The sequence below is a fragment of the Melanerpes formicivorus genome, unplaced genomic scaffold (genome assembly GCF_026170545.1).
Source record: "Melanerpes formicivorus ecotype bairdi unplaced genomic scaffold, bMelFor1.0.p_v2 SCAF_21, whole genome shotgun sequence".
In the NCBI taxonomy this organism is placed as follows: Eukaryota; Metazoa; Chordata; class Aves; order Piciformes; family Picidae; genus Melanerpes; species Melanerpes formicivorus.
In genome coordinates, this window is record NW_027142373.1 from 3,398,781 (window position 1) to 3,412,773 (window position 13,993).

Sequence of the window (13,993 nt, forward strand, 5' to 3'; positions counted from 1 at the left end):
GTGTTTCAGCGTGCTTGGAGGCAATTAGTAAGCTGAGACAGAGTTCCCGTGACTTGGGAAAAACAAAACATTGTTGCTTCCAACAGAAATGTTTAGCTGGAGCTTTGCAGTGACTTGAAGCTGATGCAACATCTCAGTAGTGAGCAAAATATCCCAGCTAATTAAATGCACATCTTTTGCTTTCCAGATCAAGAACTAACACCTGCCTTGCTTTCCTTGCCCTTCCTGGCTTCTGGGGACAGCTTAATTCTGCCTCATTTTCAGTCAGCAGCACACATTTTTATGCGCTGTGAACAATAATTGGGTCACCCTGGTGCAGACTTTTGTGATTTCCTCTCTGGCTTGCTCTGTGTGCCACCAAACTGCAAATTCTGCCTTTCCAAGGAAAGAAAGAAACCTGCAGAGGTAGGCTAAGAAATCTGCAGCCTCTGCTCTTCTTCTTCATGAGTGACAAATACCCAGGTGTAGTGGCCACTGAAGAAGGTGAGAGGACGATATCTTCGCAGTAGTTTCTTACTTCATGGCAGAGGCTGTAGCATGATTAACTAGCCTGGCAGTTATCAATATGCCAGTGAAAATGGAGCTTAGCAGAGAAATTTCCATCCTTAACCATGACTCCTCAGCTGGTTTCGGTCATGTACAGTTGAGATTTGAGAAGCACAATGTTGGCTTAACTGCTTGTTTCAGTTATGTATGTACCTAGAATACACATGACTGGAAATGTTACAAAGAGATTTAAACCCCCTTTGCTTTGGAAAGTTAAATATGGATTTGTTTCAGTTATGGAATCTTCCCATCACCAACAAAACCTGGGAGAAATGTTGGGGGGTTTGAAGTTTCCAACTTGCTGTGTTTCAACACAACATTATTTGAACTGCAATGTTAGTCCTGCCCTGCAATCAGTGTTCTTGCACTTCTCCTTGAAACCTGAATGTGGTTTACCACTATTAATGGAAATACTGAAAGGTCTAAGTCTGCCACATTTAATAAAAGTCCAGACAGAACCTTGAGCAGGGAATACCCCTGGAATGAACAGGGTAATTTATTTGGTCTCTCCTGCCTCAAATTTTCCATTTGATACTGTTTCAGAGAGTATTACCAGGTTGGCTCAGAGGATGAGAACATCTGTGACAGATGAACTTGATGCTGAGCTGTGTGTTTTGGGAGAAGCTGTCTTTACCCACATTAGCATTTTGTAGAAGTGCAGAGTGAGGGGAGGAAATAAATGGGAATCTTGAAAGCAGAATTGATTGGAGAGGCTGCATTTGTAAATAGAGTGGGTTATAAAACTGGGGCTGACCAAGGCTTTTAGAAAGCTTATGATAACTTCTGATTTAGTGTTCTGTGTCTTGGAGGACCAGAGCTGGAGAGCTGAATGCATTGCTTGTCACAGTGGTGTAGGTGTTTAAAAATAGCTGTAGGCCAGCCTCAAAGATGCCACAATGTCATGGACAGAAATCCATGTTTTTCAAAACCTCCTGAATGAGGCTGAATAAAAACCCTGCAAAGGGTCCTGTGCCCCCCACAACCCGTGAAACTGGAGATGGGGAATTGCTACATGACTTGGCTATTGATTATCTGAGGCAGCAGCAGTATTACAGATAGCCAAGCACCACAGAGAAATTGGTCTGCCAGTGGGAATGGACAGCTTCCAGCACAAGCTGCAGCTCAGCTGAGGCTGGCTCTAGATTGGCATCTGTGCTGGACAAAGCAGGGCTTTGTGCTTGGCCAAGGTTTGGCACTGTCCTGCACTGGATGGTGAGGACTCTTAGCCTAGATTCATAATATCAGCGTTGAAGACAGCTTCAGATCTAAGTACCAGGTTTTTTTCCTGTCAGGCAGATGTCTCAAACCCATCCTGTGAGCAAAGCTGTAGCAGTAAGCTAGATTCTGTTCTGGGGTGGCACCACCAAAGAGCAGATGTGGCATGGTGCATGGCTCTTTGTCAAGAGGAATTTCTCACTCACTGTGCAACACTTTCTTCAGACACAAAGGACTAAGGGATTGTGCTGTTCCCCACTGCTGCTTTCACTCTCCACTTACTGTTTGCTGCACCCATCTGCCTACAGCTTCACTGTCAGGGTAGTTAAAGCAGTCCCAGATCAATTGCATGAAAAGAAGGGGGATGGGCTGCTTCTGGAGCCATAATAATGTGCATGCCAACAATGAGCCCAGTGTTCTTTTGGCTAATGATTAAATAGTTGGGTCATAAATACCAATATTATATCATTCCAAAATCAAGCCAGCAAATTGCAGTCATGTGCAAGACCCTCTATTTTGGAAGATTTGAGTCTTTCAAAGTCAGTCTGAGGAACAAAATAGGCTTCTCATCAAGAGCTGGTGAGAGCAGCAGTAGCAACTTAGTGCTCTATCTCTTCCCATGCCTGTCACCTGCTAGCTTGAGATTAACTGAATGATCCAAAGGCCTGTGGGGTTCTTTGAGTGTTGTGTTTGCTTGAGCCCTGGCAGTCAGCTGTGCTGCCCTTTGGAGATCATGTCCTTGGGGTGCTGGGCAGTGGTTGCAGGTGATCATTTGCTGAGGGTAGTCAGCACTTCCTGATGCTGAACTGCAATGATGATTTTCTTTGGCTGACTCTGGAAATACCTCTGTTTTCCACTGAAGTGCTACAGCACAGGAACAGCACTGGCCATTTTGTGGCGGGCAGGAAAATCACCATCACTCTAATTACAATGAGCATACAACAGCTTCAGGCCACTGTCTGGTAGCTTCATCTGTAGCAGGCAAATTTATAGTTTCAGTCTGAATTTATTCTCATTCACAAGAGGAGAGAAGCCAGAGAGAACAGAATAAGCTCCTGTCAGAGAATGTGCACAGCATGCATCCAACAGGTTGTTCTGAACTAACCCTGGGTGAAGCTTTGTTCTGTGGATACAGTGAGGTCAATAAGTAGATAAAGGCACTTTTTGAAGCAAAAAATCTTCTCTAGTTTTAGCTAAAGGCTTTTGAATGGTAGACTTGAGAAGACTGGTAGAGAGATGTTTATGGACAGGTAACTTTTGTTCCTTTTCTTCTTCTTTTGCCAGAAGTGTCCTTTTCTAGGTGTTTTATGAATGAGCAAAGCAGGAGAAATACTAAGAAAGGAGAAAGAGTTTTTAGGGTAAACTTTCTTCTCACTATAAGAACTCAGAAAGAGCAACAACATTTTCCCCCCAGATTTAAAAAACCTCCAAATGGATCATTTGCCTGTTGGTGTTGCTCACATATGTGATTTTCAGCACTGGAGGGGCAGGCTGCAAACAGAGGGTTGAGGAGAGATGGACAGCTGCTGGGAGAACTGGTGGCAGTGCTGTTACCTCATATGACCCCTTTGCCTTCCTCCAGTGATTAACAGGAGGTGTCTTCCTGCAGTGATTACTGTGTTTAAGCAGCTTGGTCCAGCTTGGAACAATTCCTGATTCCTGGGCACTGGGAGCACAACCTCTGGGCTTTGCTGCCTTGGGCCTATTAGCTGAGCCCAGTGTCCTCCAAGACAACTGGCAGCCAATGCTGTTGATTGTTGTCTCCGGGTCAGCTCTGGGTGCTTTCTGAAATCAGTTAGCAATACTTTCAGAAGAGGGACCAGGCTGTCACATTTGGCTCTGCTGCCTCTTACTGTAAAAGGTCCCTCTAGAGTGGTCTTTATGCACAGTTAGCCTTTTACACCTTCCTGCCAAAGATCCAACCAGCACAGCCAGTGCTCTAATGCAGCAGGTTTGTTTGACATCAGGGCTAATTAGCAATTATCCAAATCTTGGAGCAAGCTCTTTCAGGCCTGTTTTTTTTTCTGTTCCCCACGCCCCCAAGCAGGCTAGGCATAAAATTCCATCTGCCTCATTTGCAAATGCAATTGCTTTAATTATGCATCCAAACTGGGAAAGTGTGTGCTCAGAAAGATAGGCAGCTAACTCTGTGCATGTAAGATGATAGTGCACATACAAAGGAGCTGTACCCTCCAGAGCCTGCCCAGCTCAAAACCTGCCCCTCTGAGGATAACTGCTTTAAAAGAAGAAATCCTTTTCTTTTGCAAGTTTACAGCACCTAAGACACTTCAGTTGGTTGTCTTGTCTCTGTGGCCCTTGCAATTTTGTTCTACTCGAAGGGCCAGGCCTTGTTCTGTCCTCACTGTTTCTTCCTTTTCTTTTCCCCTAGATGAGCAACAAAAGGTCGAACAGCTTCCGCCAGGCCATCCTGCAGGGCAACAGGAGGCTGTGCAGCAAGGCACTGCTGGAGGAGACAGGGCTGAGCCTCTCGCAGAGGCTGATCCGGCACGTGGCCTACGAGACCCTGCCACGAGAGATTGACCGCAAGTGGTACTATGACAGCTACACTTGCTGCCCTCCGCCCTGGTTCATGATCACCATCACTATTGTGGAGGCAAGGATCCTAATGCCTTCTCTCTGGGAGCCAACCCACATGACCCAGGGATTTGCAGGGATACAAACAAGGGCTAGAGTGAGACTTGTTTAGACTTAGACAAGAGGCATGAAGCTAATAGCCATTTTGGCTTACCTGTGTGTGAGTGGAGAGTGGGATCCTATCCACCTCCAAGTGTGGCTATTACCCATTGAAACAACTCTGTATAAAACTACAGCTTTTGGGAAACTCTGCAGACCTTTGTGAGGAGTGAGGATCTGGACAGTTCCAGGAAAACTGGTAATACAAATGATGCAATTAAAAGATAAATTCCAAGATAGTTGCCTCTGTTCTGTGACTGGAGAGAAAAAGGAGGGAAGAGAAACTGGATTAAGTATTCCTACCCGCTCATCTGCTGCCCAAATGAGGTCTTTGCTCATTTGCTGAGTGTTGTGATCAGAAAAGCACAGAGAAAGCTGTAATATGACACTGATCAGGGAGATGCTCAGCTCCTCTGACTCAGTGGCTGGTGTGTTACAGAAAGCTGCATACAGAGTTATACCAAGGTGTTGCATATTCCTCAGAATAGCTAACTTCCATGCTGTGTGAAGCTGTCAAATGGGAGGAAAAATATTGTACATTTCACTTTATTTCTCCATGATTTTGAGCTACAAAGTGCTGTTGAGGGAGATAAAGTATTTACTAACCAAGGAATCTCCCTGCCCTTCTAGGTTGCCTTTTTTCTTTACAATGGAGTGGTATTGGACAGATTTGTGCTGCAAGTCAGCCATCCCTTGTACCTGAAGAATGCGTTGCTTTACCATCCTCAGCTCCGTGCTCAGGCTTGGAGGTACCTAACCTACATATTCATGCATGCAGGGTGAGTACTTATTGTACTAGCTGAGATTCCCCAGAGAGAGGGAAGAGGAAGTGACAGAATGAGCTCAGACATACATTTTTGAAAATAAATTCTTAATTGTGAATAGAAATCTGAAGCTATTGGGCAGGGAGGGGCAAACCCAAAGGGAGGAGGCAACATAAGGAAGTTAACAGGTGCTGCTCTTCTCCCCAGTAATGTTGGGACCACATCTTCCTCTTACTGTGCCCTTCCCAGTGTGTGCTTCCCAAAACTCTCCAAATGGAATCCCAGTGTCCCTCTAGAGGAGCTGAACAAGTGCTAGTACAAGTCTGCAAAGATGTTGGGTCTATGTTTAAGAGCTATATGGTGTATTCTTGCCAGACTTTCCAGCTGAGGCCACAAAAGTCAGCTAGATTCCCTGTGCCTGTGGTATGTCATCACTTAGTAATGTTGTCCCTTCTGTAGGGACTGAAATAATGCCTAGAAGCCTGAGTCAAGACTGAGCTCCTATTTCCTACACACTGTACAAACAGCAGTTGAAGAGTTGACAATCTCGGCTGACCAGATGGACACAGAATGTTCCATCTAATGCAAAATGCAAAGTGAAGGTGCACAGTAAAATGAATCCTCCTTCAACCCATAGGAGGTATGTAGCAGACTTGAGAAGAGAATACAAGGCATGGTGATTCTAACTCTGTGCTTCTCAACTGTGCTAGTCCTCTCAGGGTTCAAAGAGCCTTCAGTGTGTGATGTTTGCGATGCCATATTGATGAGTGAGCATCACAGAAAAGTTCATCCCTGTACAGAACACTCTACCCTCTCTGAGTATCTTCTAAGATCATTATCTTTGCACATTCCTGGCACATAATTGCAATTTTCTTTGGTTCTGGCATTGACAACTCACAGCAACAAGCTTTTCAGCAGCAGTTTATAGTTTGAAACTGGATAAAGCCCCTTTGTTCTTAAATAGAAAGCCTATATTCCCATCAGTCAATGTTCTCCTTTTCCATATCTTTGATGGAAGACATGCTGATGTCTCTTCTCTGCCATGGTGTGTAATTGCCCTTAAGCACAAGATGTGCCCCAGATCTCTGGGCAAAAATTGTAGGACAGAGCATATTCTACCCAGGGAGAGAGTGGGAAAAAAATTTAACTAGAACTGCTGAACATGGTAACCTCTGTATCCTGGCTGCTAAAGCCCTCCAGAAATACGTTGGATGTAGATTTCATTCTGCAAGTTCTGTTGGACTTAGATGTGAAGCTGGTTGTATAAAATGAGAATTGGAAATTTCCATTGCTGAGGATGTGGGTAAAACTGGGCTTGTAAAAGGAAGAAACACTTAATTTTAACTAATGTTAGCTAAATTGCATCCGGGTTTTCTTCTGCTGCTGGTGGCATTCTACTGTATCACTTATGTAAGCACAGGTGGCTTTGGGATATATTTGAAGAGAAGCACCTGCACAAAGATCATTCTTGCAGCATTTAAATGCATTGGATCACCTGTGGCATGCTTTCCTAACCTGTGCAAGGTCATCCTGTGGCAGGCAGGTCTCTGGCATTCTTCATACTTGCTAACCGAAAAATCTCTCAGGTTTATTTCCTGTCTGTGGCAGGCTCAGAGATGAAGAGTGAGGAAGGTGGTGTGCAGGAGACTCATTGTTTTTGTGATGGATTCCAAGCTCTTTAGTTACCTAGCCTTCTAAAGAATGGAGAGCCCTGCTGGAACAATAAACCCCATGATTTAGCTGCAGTATCTGGAGTTAGGCTAAATGTTCATTTATTGCTAAGTTCTGTGTGCTAAGCTCCTTTCTTACCGAGAGAAGAGATAAATCTTGGAAAGGTAATAACGTTTGTTAGTGGAAGCCCATCACTCTCCTCTCGTTTTCAAATGAGAGACTAACACAATGCCACGGGGTCTATTGTTAGTCTGCTTCCAGCTGAGACTTTGAAATGATAATGTGGGCTGCTCCTTCCTTTGGTGCACTCGGGCTGCTTTACTGAAGAGCAAGTGACAGCCAGAAGGTGTCCGAGAAGACTGCAGTTGCTAGGGCTTGGCTGGCTGTGCCACTAGAAAGATTCAAAAAATGCATGGACTGTGTGTTGGTCCTGCTGGAGGGAGCTTTGTAAAGGGCTGAAAAGGCAAAGTTGTAAATCTGCCCTCCTGCTTTCATGGAGAGCAGACGTTGATTATCTGGGGCCCACGCATTTGTAACACTGCCAAAACTAATGACTTGCATTGATGCTCTGCCCCATTTATTTGGTCCCAGAGAAGGAGAGTGGTCTTCAATAAATCAATGAAATTGTCATTTCAAGAATGACACATTCAGCACCGGCAAAGGCTAATTATATTTTATGGGTGCTTATTGACTGTGGAGCCTTCAAAGCTCTTAGCATGGAAGGGAGGAGAACTGAATGGGGTTGCTCCTGAAAAGTCCTTTAAGATAGCTGTGAATCAGAGCAGTTACTTCAGAGTCTAGGATAAACTTTGCCGAGCTCCTACAAAAGCTTCCTTTGAAAACTAAGAGCCAGTGTTTTGTGTGAAAGTGTCAGGTGCCACCTCATGACGTTGACTGTGTTGGCCAAAGCTGCTTCCTCCCCTCAGCAAAAGGTCACTGGGGTGCTTTGACTCTTTTCTGTGATCTCAGTGTGACCTTTGCTGGTTGTTCCTAACTTAGTTCCTAGGTTCTGTGAGCATGAAGGATCAGAACAAGTGCCAGCATTATGTCCATGCCTGGTGGCTTCAAAAGTCTTGAGCAAGGTAATAAACCACCCTCAGCCACGTGCAGCAGTTTCCCATGATGACAAATTGCAGAGCTGAGAGAAATTTATCCTTAGAGAGAAATCGTGAAAGCAAAGCCTTTAAGGTGTCTGGAAAGGACTTGTTTCCTGCAGCATCATTTTCTCCAATCCAGCTTCAAATTTTGTTCTGTCATTACTGCATCTCACCATCAGTGTTGCTCTCTGCTAGAGGTGGGAAATTACTATGGAAACGTGAAGAAAGCCCAAAGCAAGGAAGATGCAGAGATCTTAAAGCAAAGATTGCTAGTGGCTGGCTGTGAGCAATCCTTTTCCTCTAGGAAATAGGATGTTTCATGTAGTGGCTGCTTTGCACTCTTCCCCCCCCAGAGATGGTAGCCTTCTGCGCTAAGGATGCCACTGGGTTGTTTAGGTCCACCTGAGGAGCTTCTGGCACTGTTCATGCAGAAAACTGTATCCCTGGGTGCACTGTGACATGGCCTTTCAGAAAGGTCACAGCCCTGTGAGCCCAGGGTAAATCTCAGAGACTAGCATGGTGTAGAGAAGGGCCTGTTGCTGTTATTACCTCACTGGAACAACCTGCAGATGGCAAAGGATGAGTAAATGTTTGTATAGAGCTTTGAAAAGCAGCAAGACAGTTTTGTTGAGCACTATTGATTAAAGCAACAAAGAACTTTCTCTGAAACGATTGATTCAGCACAGGAGAGAACTGCTGCACTGGAGTCTTTACCACACACACACACATCTTAGCTGTCAGACTCTCTACCTCTAGGCTGCAAGAGGCCCTGCACAATGTGCACTGTGGGGTTTTCTCCAAACCTGGTCTCAGCCCAGCTTTTCCCATTGTGTTCAGCAGGAGTTTTGCTACTGCTTGTAAAGGGAACAAGGGCAAGTGAACAGAGAGCTTCAGTGAGCACACTTTGTGTCTCATTTGGCATAAAAAAGCCCTCTGCTTCCCATTCTGACCATGATCACAACAAAGGGTGAATGTCAGATGGCACAAACAGCAAAGTGGCATTATGTGTCACAAGGGAATGGCAACTGTCCTGGGACTGCTAGGCTTGCCTTGCTCTTGACTTAATATCTGCTTCCCATTGTGGTGGTGATGTATGTGCAGGGAAGGCTGCATCATTAGGAGAGAAGAAAACAGGAGCAGGTCATGTTTCTGACTTCTGTTCCAGGCTTTGCTGCCATCTTGCTGCTTTTTTAGACAAGTCATTTAACCTCTTCAATCAAAAAAAGAAAAGACAAAAAAGTCCATTAAGAATGCAGTATACTATGAGGTCTTTCCCTGAAAGGACCTGAGTGGATCTGAAAAAGTTAACAAGCAGCAAGCAGGGAAGAAACATCACAGCTCTTAGTCTCTCTTTGTCAGGAACCACTGTTTTTCCCACTGTTACCATCTGCCTTTGTGAAGCAGGTGCTATCTGATCTCTTTTCCAAGGTATCTCTGTCTCAGGGGTAGAGAAGAGAAGCAAACAGTTAGAAAAGAGGACAACTGTTGTTTTTCCTTGCCACAGGATAGAACATCTTGGACTCAATGTTGTCCTTCAGCTCTTGGTTGGGGTTCCTCTGGAAATGGTGCATGGAGCTGCAAGGATCAGCTTTGTGTACGTTGCTGGAGTTGTGGCAGGTAGGTGACACCTCTGGATGCCCCAGATGGAGGTCTGGGCTAGCTTTTGTGTAGGAGCAATGTTTTGTGACATTTGGGTGTAGGAGAAGAGCAGCCACTAATCTTCTGTGCATGTAAATACTTTGGGAGGCTGGAAGTGGGAAATCTACTACAATCTGACATCTAAGCAGCCACAGGCTCCATTTAGGAAACCTGATAAAAAGAAGGCACCAAAAACCTGTTGCTTTAGCACAGCCTTGCTTTAGATGGTCTGCTTGCATGTAGAGGTCATGCTGTTCCTTTCCTCATCTTCCATGGAGGCCTGAAAGACAGGTGGCATCACAGGCAACCCTGCATGAAGAGTCTTTATTTTCCAGGTCCTGTGCCAGTTCTTCCCCCATTTGCCCTCTGCTGTCTGCTTTCTACAGCCTGAGTAAGCAACATGTGTTTGGTTGTAGGTTGTGAGCAGTGCACAGCAATCTGGAAGTTCATTTAATCATGAAGCCACGGAGTTTGATTGATTTTTGGTTTGTGCTGTGTTACTTTTATTTATGTTTGGCATTTGCAGCAGTTTGGAGATGATGAAAGTTAGCTGACAACAGATCAACATCTAATTAAAACAGAGGGAGTGTGTGAGAACAGCCAAAGGCTTCACAGTGGAACTCAGACAACGGCTGAGTGCCTTAGGTCAAGACTTAGGGTGATGATTTTTTTTTTTCACCAGCTACATAATTTTATTTTTTTCATAATGAGCAGATAAAGCCTTTGTAAAATGAGCTGCACTGGATGCTATAAATCCTCAATTCCAGTAGAGAGACTCTAGAAACAATAGTTGGACTAGGACACAGGACTAGACAAACACCGTGCTATTTAATGCAGAGAAAGGAAGGAGCAGACCAGTTCCACCGTCCCTTGCCTGTTAGTTGAATAAGCACTGAAGTGGCCTCCAGCCTGTAACTTTCCAGGCACAGCTTTTCCACACAGATCCATCTACCGAACCCTGGGGCTTCACTGATGTGTATGTACACATCACACCTCTGTGCCAGGTGAGCCAAGCAGCAAGCACCAAATCTGCTGCTCTTCAGTCCAAGTGAGCACTGCCAGTTGCCAGCTGCCTCTCAGATTCCTCAGGCCATGGACTTGCTGGCAGGGGCCCCAGGAGCAGAGGCAGGTTTTACTTGGGCTAGGCTGAATGCCCAAAGCTCTGAAAGCCATTAACTAGTACCTGAGGGAGGCTCACTAGCCCACCTAGTACTACAGGATCCTTTCTGCTATATAAATGATCTAATTTTTTTCTCAATTTGCCACACCCTCACAGACTCACCTTTCACACCTCATGACCTATTTGTGAAAGAAAGTGCCAAAAGGAAAGCAAAACCTTCCCTCAGTGCAGGATGGAGCTACAAATGTGACCAAACCTCTCATTAACTTTTTCCTTTACAGCAGTGTGTAAGAGCTGAGAAGTCTCAGGGCCATGCAGTGAGGGAGGGAGCTATCAGTAGTGTTGGCTGGTGGAACCTCAGCACTTTCTTGACCCAGAATCTGCTGAGCAATTAACAAAGTTGTTTGTTAGATTCTGTACTGCCAAGGATTCTCTCAAGACTTGCCATTGTGTCTTTTTCTGTTCCTGCTCACCACAAAGACCTTCATTATCTCCCTGCCTTGTGACACCAGGTCTGCCTTTGTCTTACCATTTGCATCAGCAATGTGAAAATTACGATTAAGGATTGTGGTGAAAGGAGCTTTGGGAGATCCAAGCCTCCAGCTGGAATAAGAGGTCTATGTTTGGATGTATTGTTATTAGAGGTGCCTTTATGTGACTGACCTGTCATTTTGCTGTCCTATGTTTCCTGCCTCCATCCAGGTTATTTGTAGCTAGTTTTACTCTGAAATTTTGCAGGTAGCAGGCTGTGCTTTGATCAGAAGGTTGTACTTGGCTACAAGCCCACACTTCCTTCTCACCCTGCAAGTATTTGTCTTGCCAGTATGGGAGATACTGCTAGTTTATCTCCAGGTGAATAAGACATACATTTTTCTGTCTCCTGCTTCCTTCTTGTTGTAATTGTGGTGTAAGTGCCTTTTTGCAGCTTAGATTTGAAGACAGGCCTGTCCCAAGCCTTGCTTGGCTGCTTTTAAAGTAGATGCAGAAGAATCATCAGTCACTGTCTTGGCAGTGAGTTTGCTTCACAAGGCAATTGATTCTCTCCCTCCTTTATCTGCACATTACTGACCTGCAGCAATTAGCACTAACCAGGCAGGAGCAGGGAGAGCATTTATTTGGCTGGCAAATGTCACAAAGCCTTGTTCTTTCCCCCAGGATCCCTGGCAGTGTCAGTAGCTGATATGACTGCACCTGTGGTGGGCTCCTCTGGAGGTGTGTATGCCCTTGTCTCAGCTCACTTGGCCAATATAGTCATGGTGAGTACAAGAATTACTGCCTAACCTCTCTGAAGGTGAACCAGGTCTGATGGCCCAAAAGGACTGGAAATAGAGCCTAACCCAGCTGTTGCTTGCCCCTATTGAGAGTCTGTCTAAGTGTTTGGTCCTGGGATAGAAATGTTACACTGCAGTAGGTGGCTTGGTACCCTGATGATTGGCAGCCTGCCAGGAGAAGTCAAAGATATTGGTAATCCAAGGTTTATTAGTATATACCAGGCTATCAGCTTTCCTTGCAAGGGCTGCCAAGTGTTTGAAAAAGGAGGAGCTGATTGGTTCTGCAGAGGTTGCAGACCTGTTTCTGTCTGTGTGCACCAAGGAAACTGGTGCTTGGATATGTGTGCAGAACATCCACTATCTCCATTTGTAAAAGCCAGACTGATGCTGAGCCCTGGGCCATGTGTGCATCTTGTTGCTCTTTCACCTAATGAAATACTTCACAAGGGTAAGTAAATGCCAGCAGTGTCACTCCTCCAGGACCTGGATGCAGGACCTCATCCAAGGTCCTCAGCTAGGTGGTGGCAAAGCCCAGTCTATCTGTCTGCTTGGGTGACTCCTGAGCTGACAGCTAGACAAATCCAGCTTTGCTGAGAGCAGATTCGTGTGGTGGTACAAAGTTGTGTGTCTGTCCTGTACCAGCAATGTCACAGAAACAGAGGATGCTTTGGGTTGGAAGGGACCTTTAAAGGTCATCTAACCCAACCTCCTGCAGTGAGCAGGACATGTCAGAGCAGAATAACCTAAAAATGATGGCAATGCCTCCTTCCCTGGCCCAGAGTGGGGAGATAATGTGGGTTGGCTGCAGCAGAGACAGAAACTCTGTTGTATGAGTGCTGGAAAACGTGTGTGTGGTGGGACTTGTGTCAGGCCTGAAAGAAAACCATGTGTTTAATGTTGGTGTGCAGGGAGGTCTGGTTGCACTTGCAATGGTGCTGCAGCAGGCAGCCTTTGTGGCAGCTGGGAGTGGGGCAGTGAGTGTTTTCCTGGGCTGAATAGGTCTCCTTTGCTGTCTTCAAGGGTTTTGGAGTGTAAATGAGCTGGTGGTGGGGCTGGGGGGCTGTTGTCCAAATTAGGACAGTTAAGTGGCTGTTGAGTGGCATCTGAAGAACAGAGAGTGGCAGGGCCATTCAAGGGCCATGCCACACCAGCAAGACTGCCAGGCAAAGTTATGGACTGTCCACGACTTGGACCTTTCTGCAATGTGTCCTTCATGCTTGTGGCCTCTGGGTCTGACTGATCTGTGTTGCATGTGATGAGTGGAAGTTCACAGCCAGGCATGGCAAAGGGAGTGAAAGAGGTTTGTTTCAAGGGATGATCATCTTTGAAACTCTTCCAGTGTGGGTCTGAATTTCAAATCCCTCCAGGTCTGCATGCTAGTCACTGTGTTCCTTGTCTACTTTCCAGAACTGGTCGGGAATGAAGTGCCAATTCAAACTGCTGCGCATGGCTGTTGCCTTGATCTGTAGTAAGTACCATGCCATACTTGGCACACACAGAGTCCTGTTCTCTTTGTCCTTGTCACAAGAGTTGATGCTGATTCAGAGTTTTGACTTTGCAGCAGATTTGGTAGGAACTTGCAGCTGGACCTTCTGGCAGCAAAAAACACACCTCTCTCAAATGCAGGTCTGGGTTTTCAACACAAGCATTTGTAAATGAGGATTTGTTGGTAGCCAGCAACTGTAGCTTGTGGCAGTTGTGAAGATCTGGGACTTTAATATCTCATCTTTGAATTCACAAACCAGAAATTTCTGATGAAAATACTTGGGTTTCCTAGAGCACTTCCCATCTTATTTGGAACAGCAATAGCATTATATACTCGTGGATGAGTGACCTTCCAGCCATGTCCCCAGGATGCCATGATAGGAGAAGCTGGGCCATGTATTCATCACAGACAATTGTCTTCATAGCCTAACTCTGTTTTTTTGTTGTTGTGTTTGGGGTTTGTTTTTGTTGTTGTTTATGGGTTTGGTAATT

General features: G+C 45.4%; 1 protein-coding gene across 1 annotated transcript in view; it reads left to right on the plus strand.

Moving 5' to 3' along the window:
* Positions 1–13,993, plus strand: part of RHBDL3 (rhomboid like 3) — a 59,171-nt gene that overhangs the window by 40,130 nt on the left and 5,048 nt on the right. Inside the window, exons 4-8 of the mRNA XM_068151053.1 lie at positions 4,151–4,375; positions 5,086–5,234; positions 9,492–9,604; positions 11,901–12,001; positions 13,424–13,484. Of these exons, the coding sequence (XP_068007154.1) occupies positions 4,151–4,375; positions 5,086–5,234; positions 9,492–9,604; positions 11,901–12,001; positions 13,424–13,484 (649 nt within the window). The remainder of the gene's footprint in view (positions 1–4,150; positions 4,376–5,085; positions 5,235–9,491; positions 9,605–11,900; positions 12,002–13,423; positions 13,485–13,993) is intronic.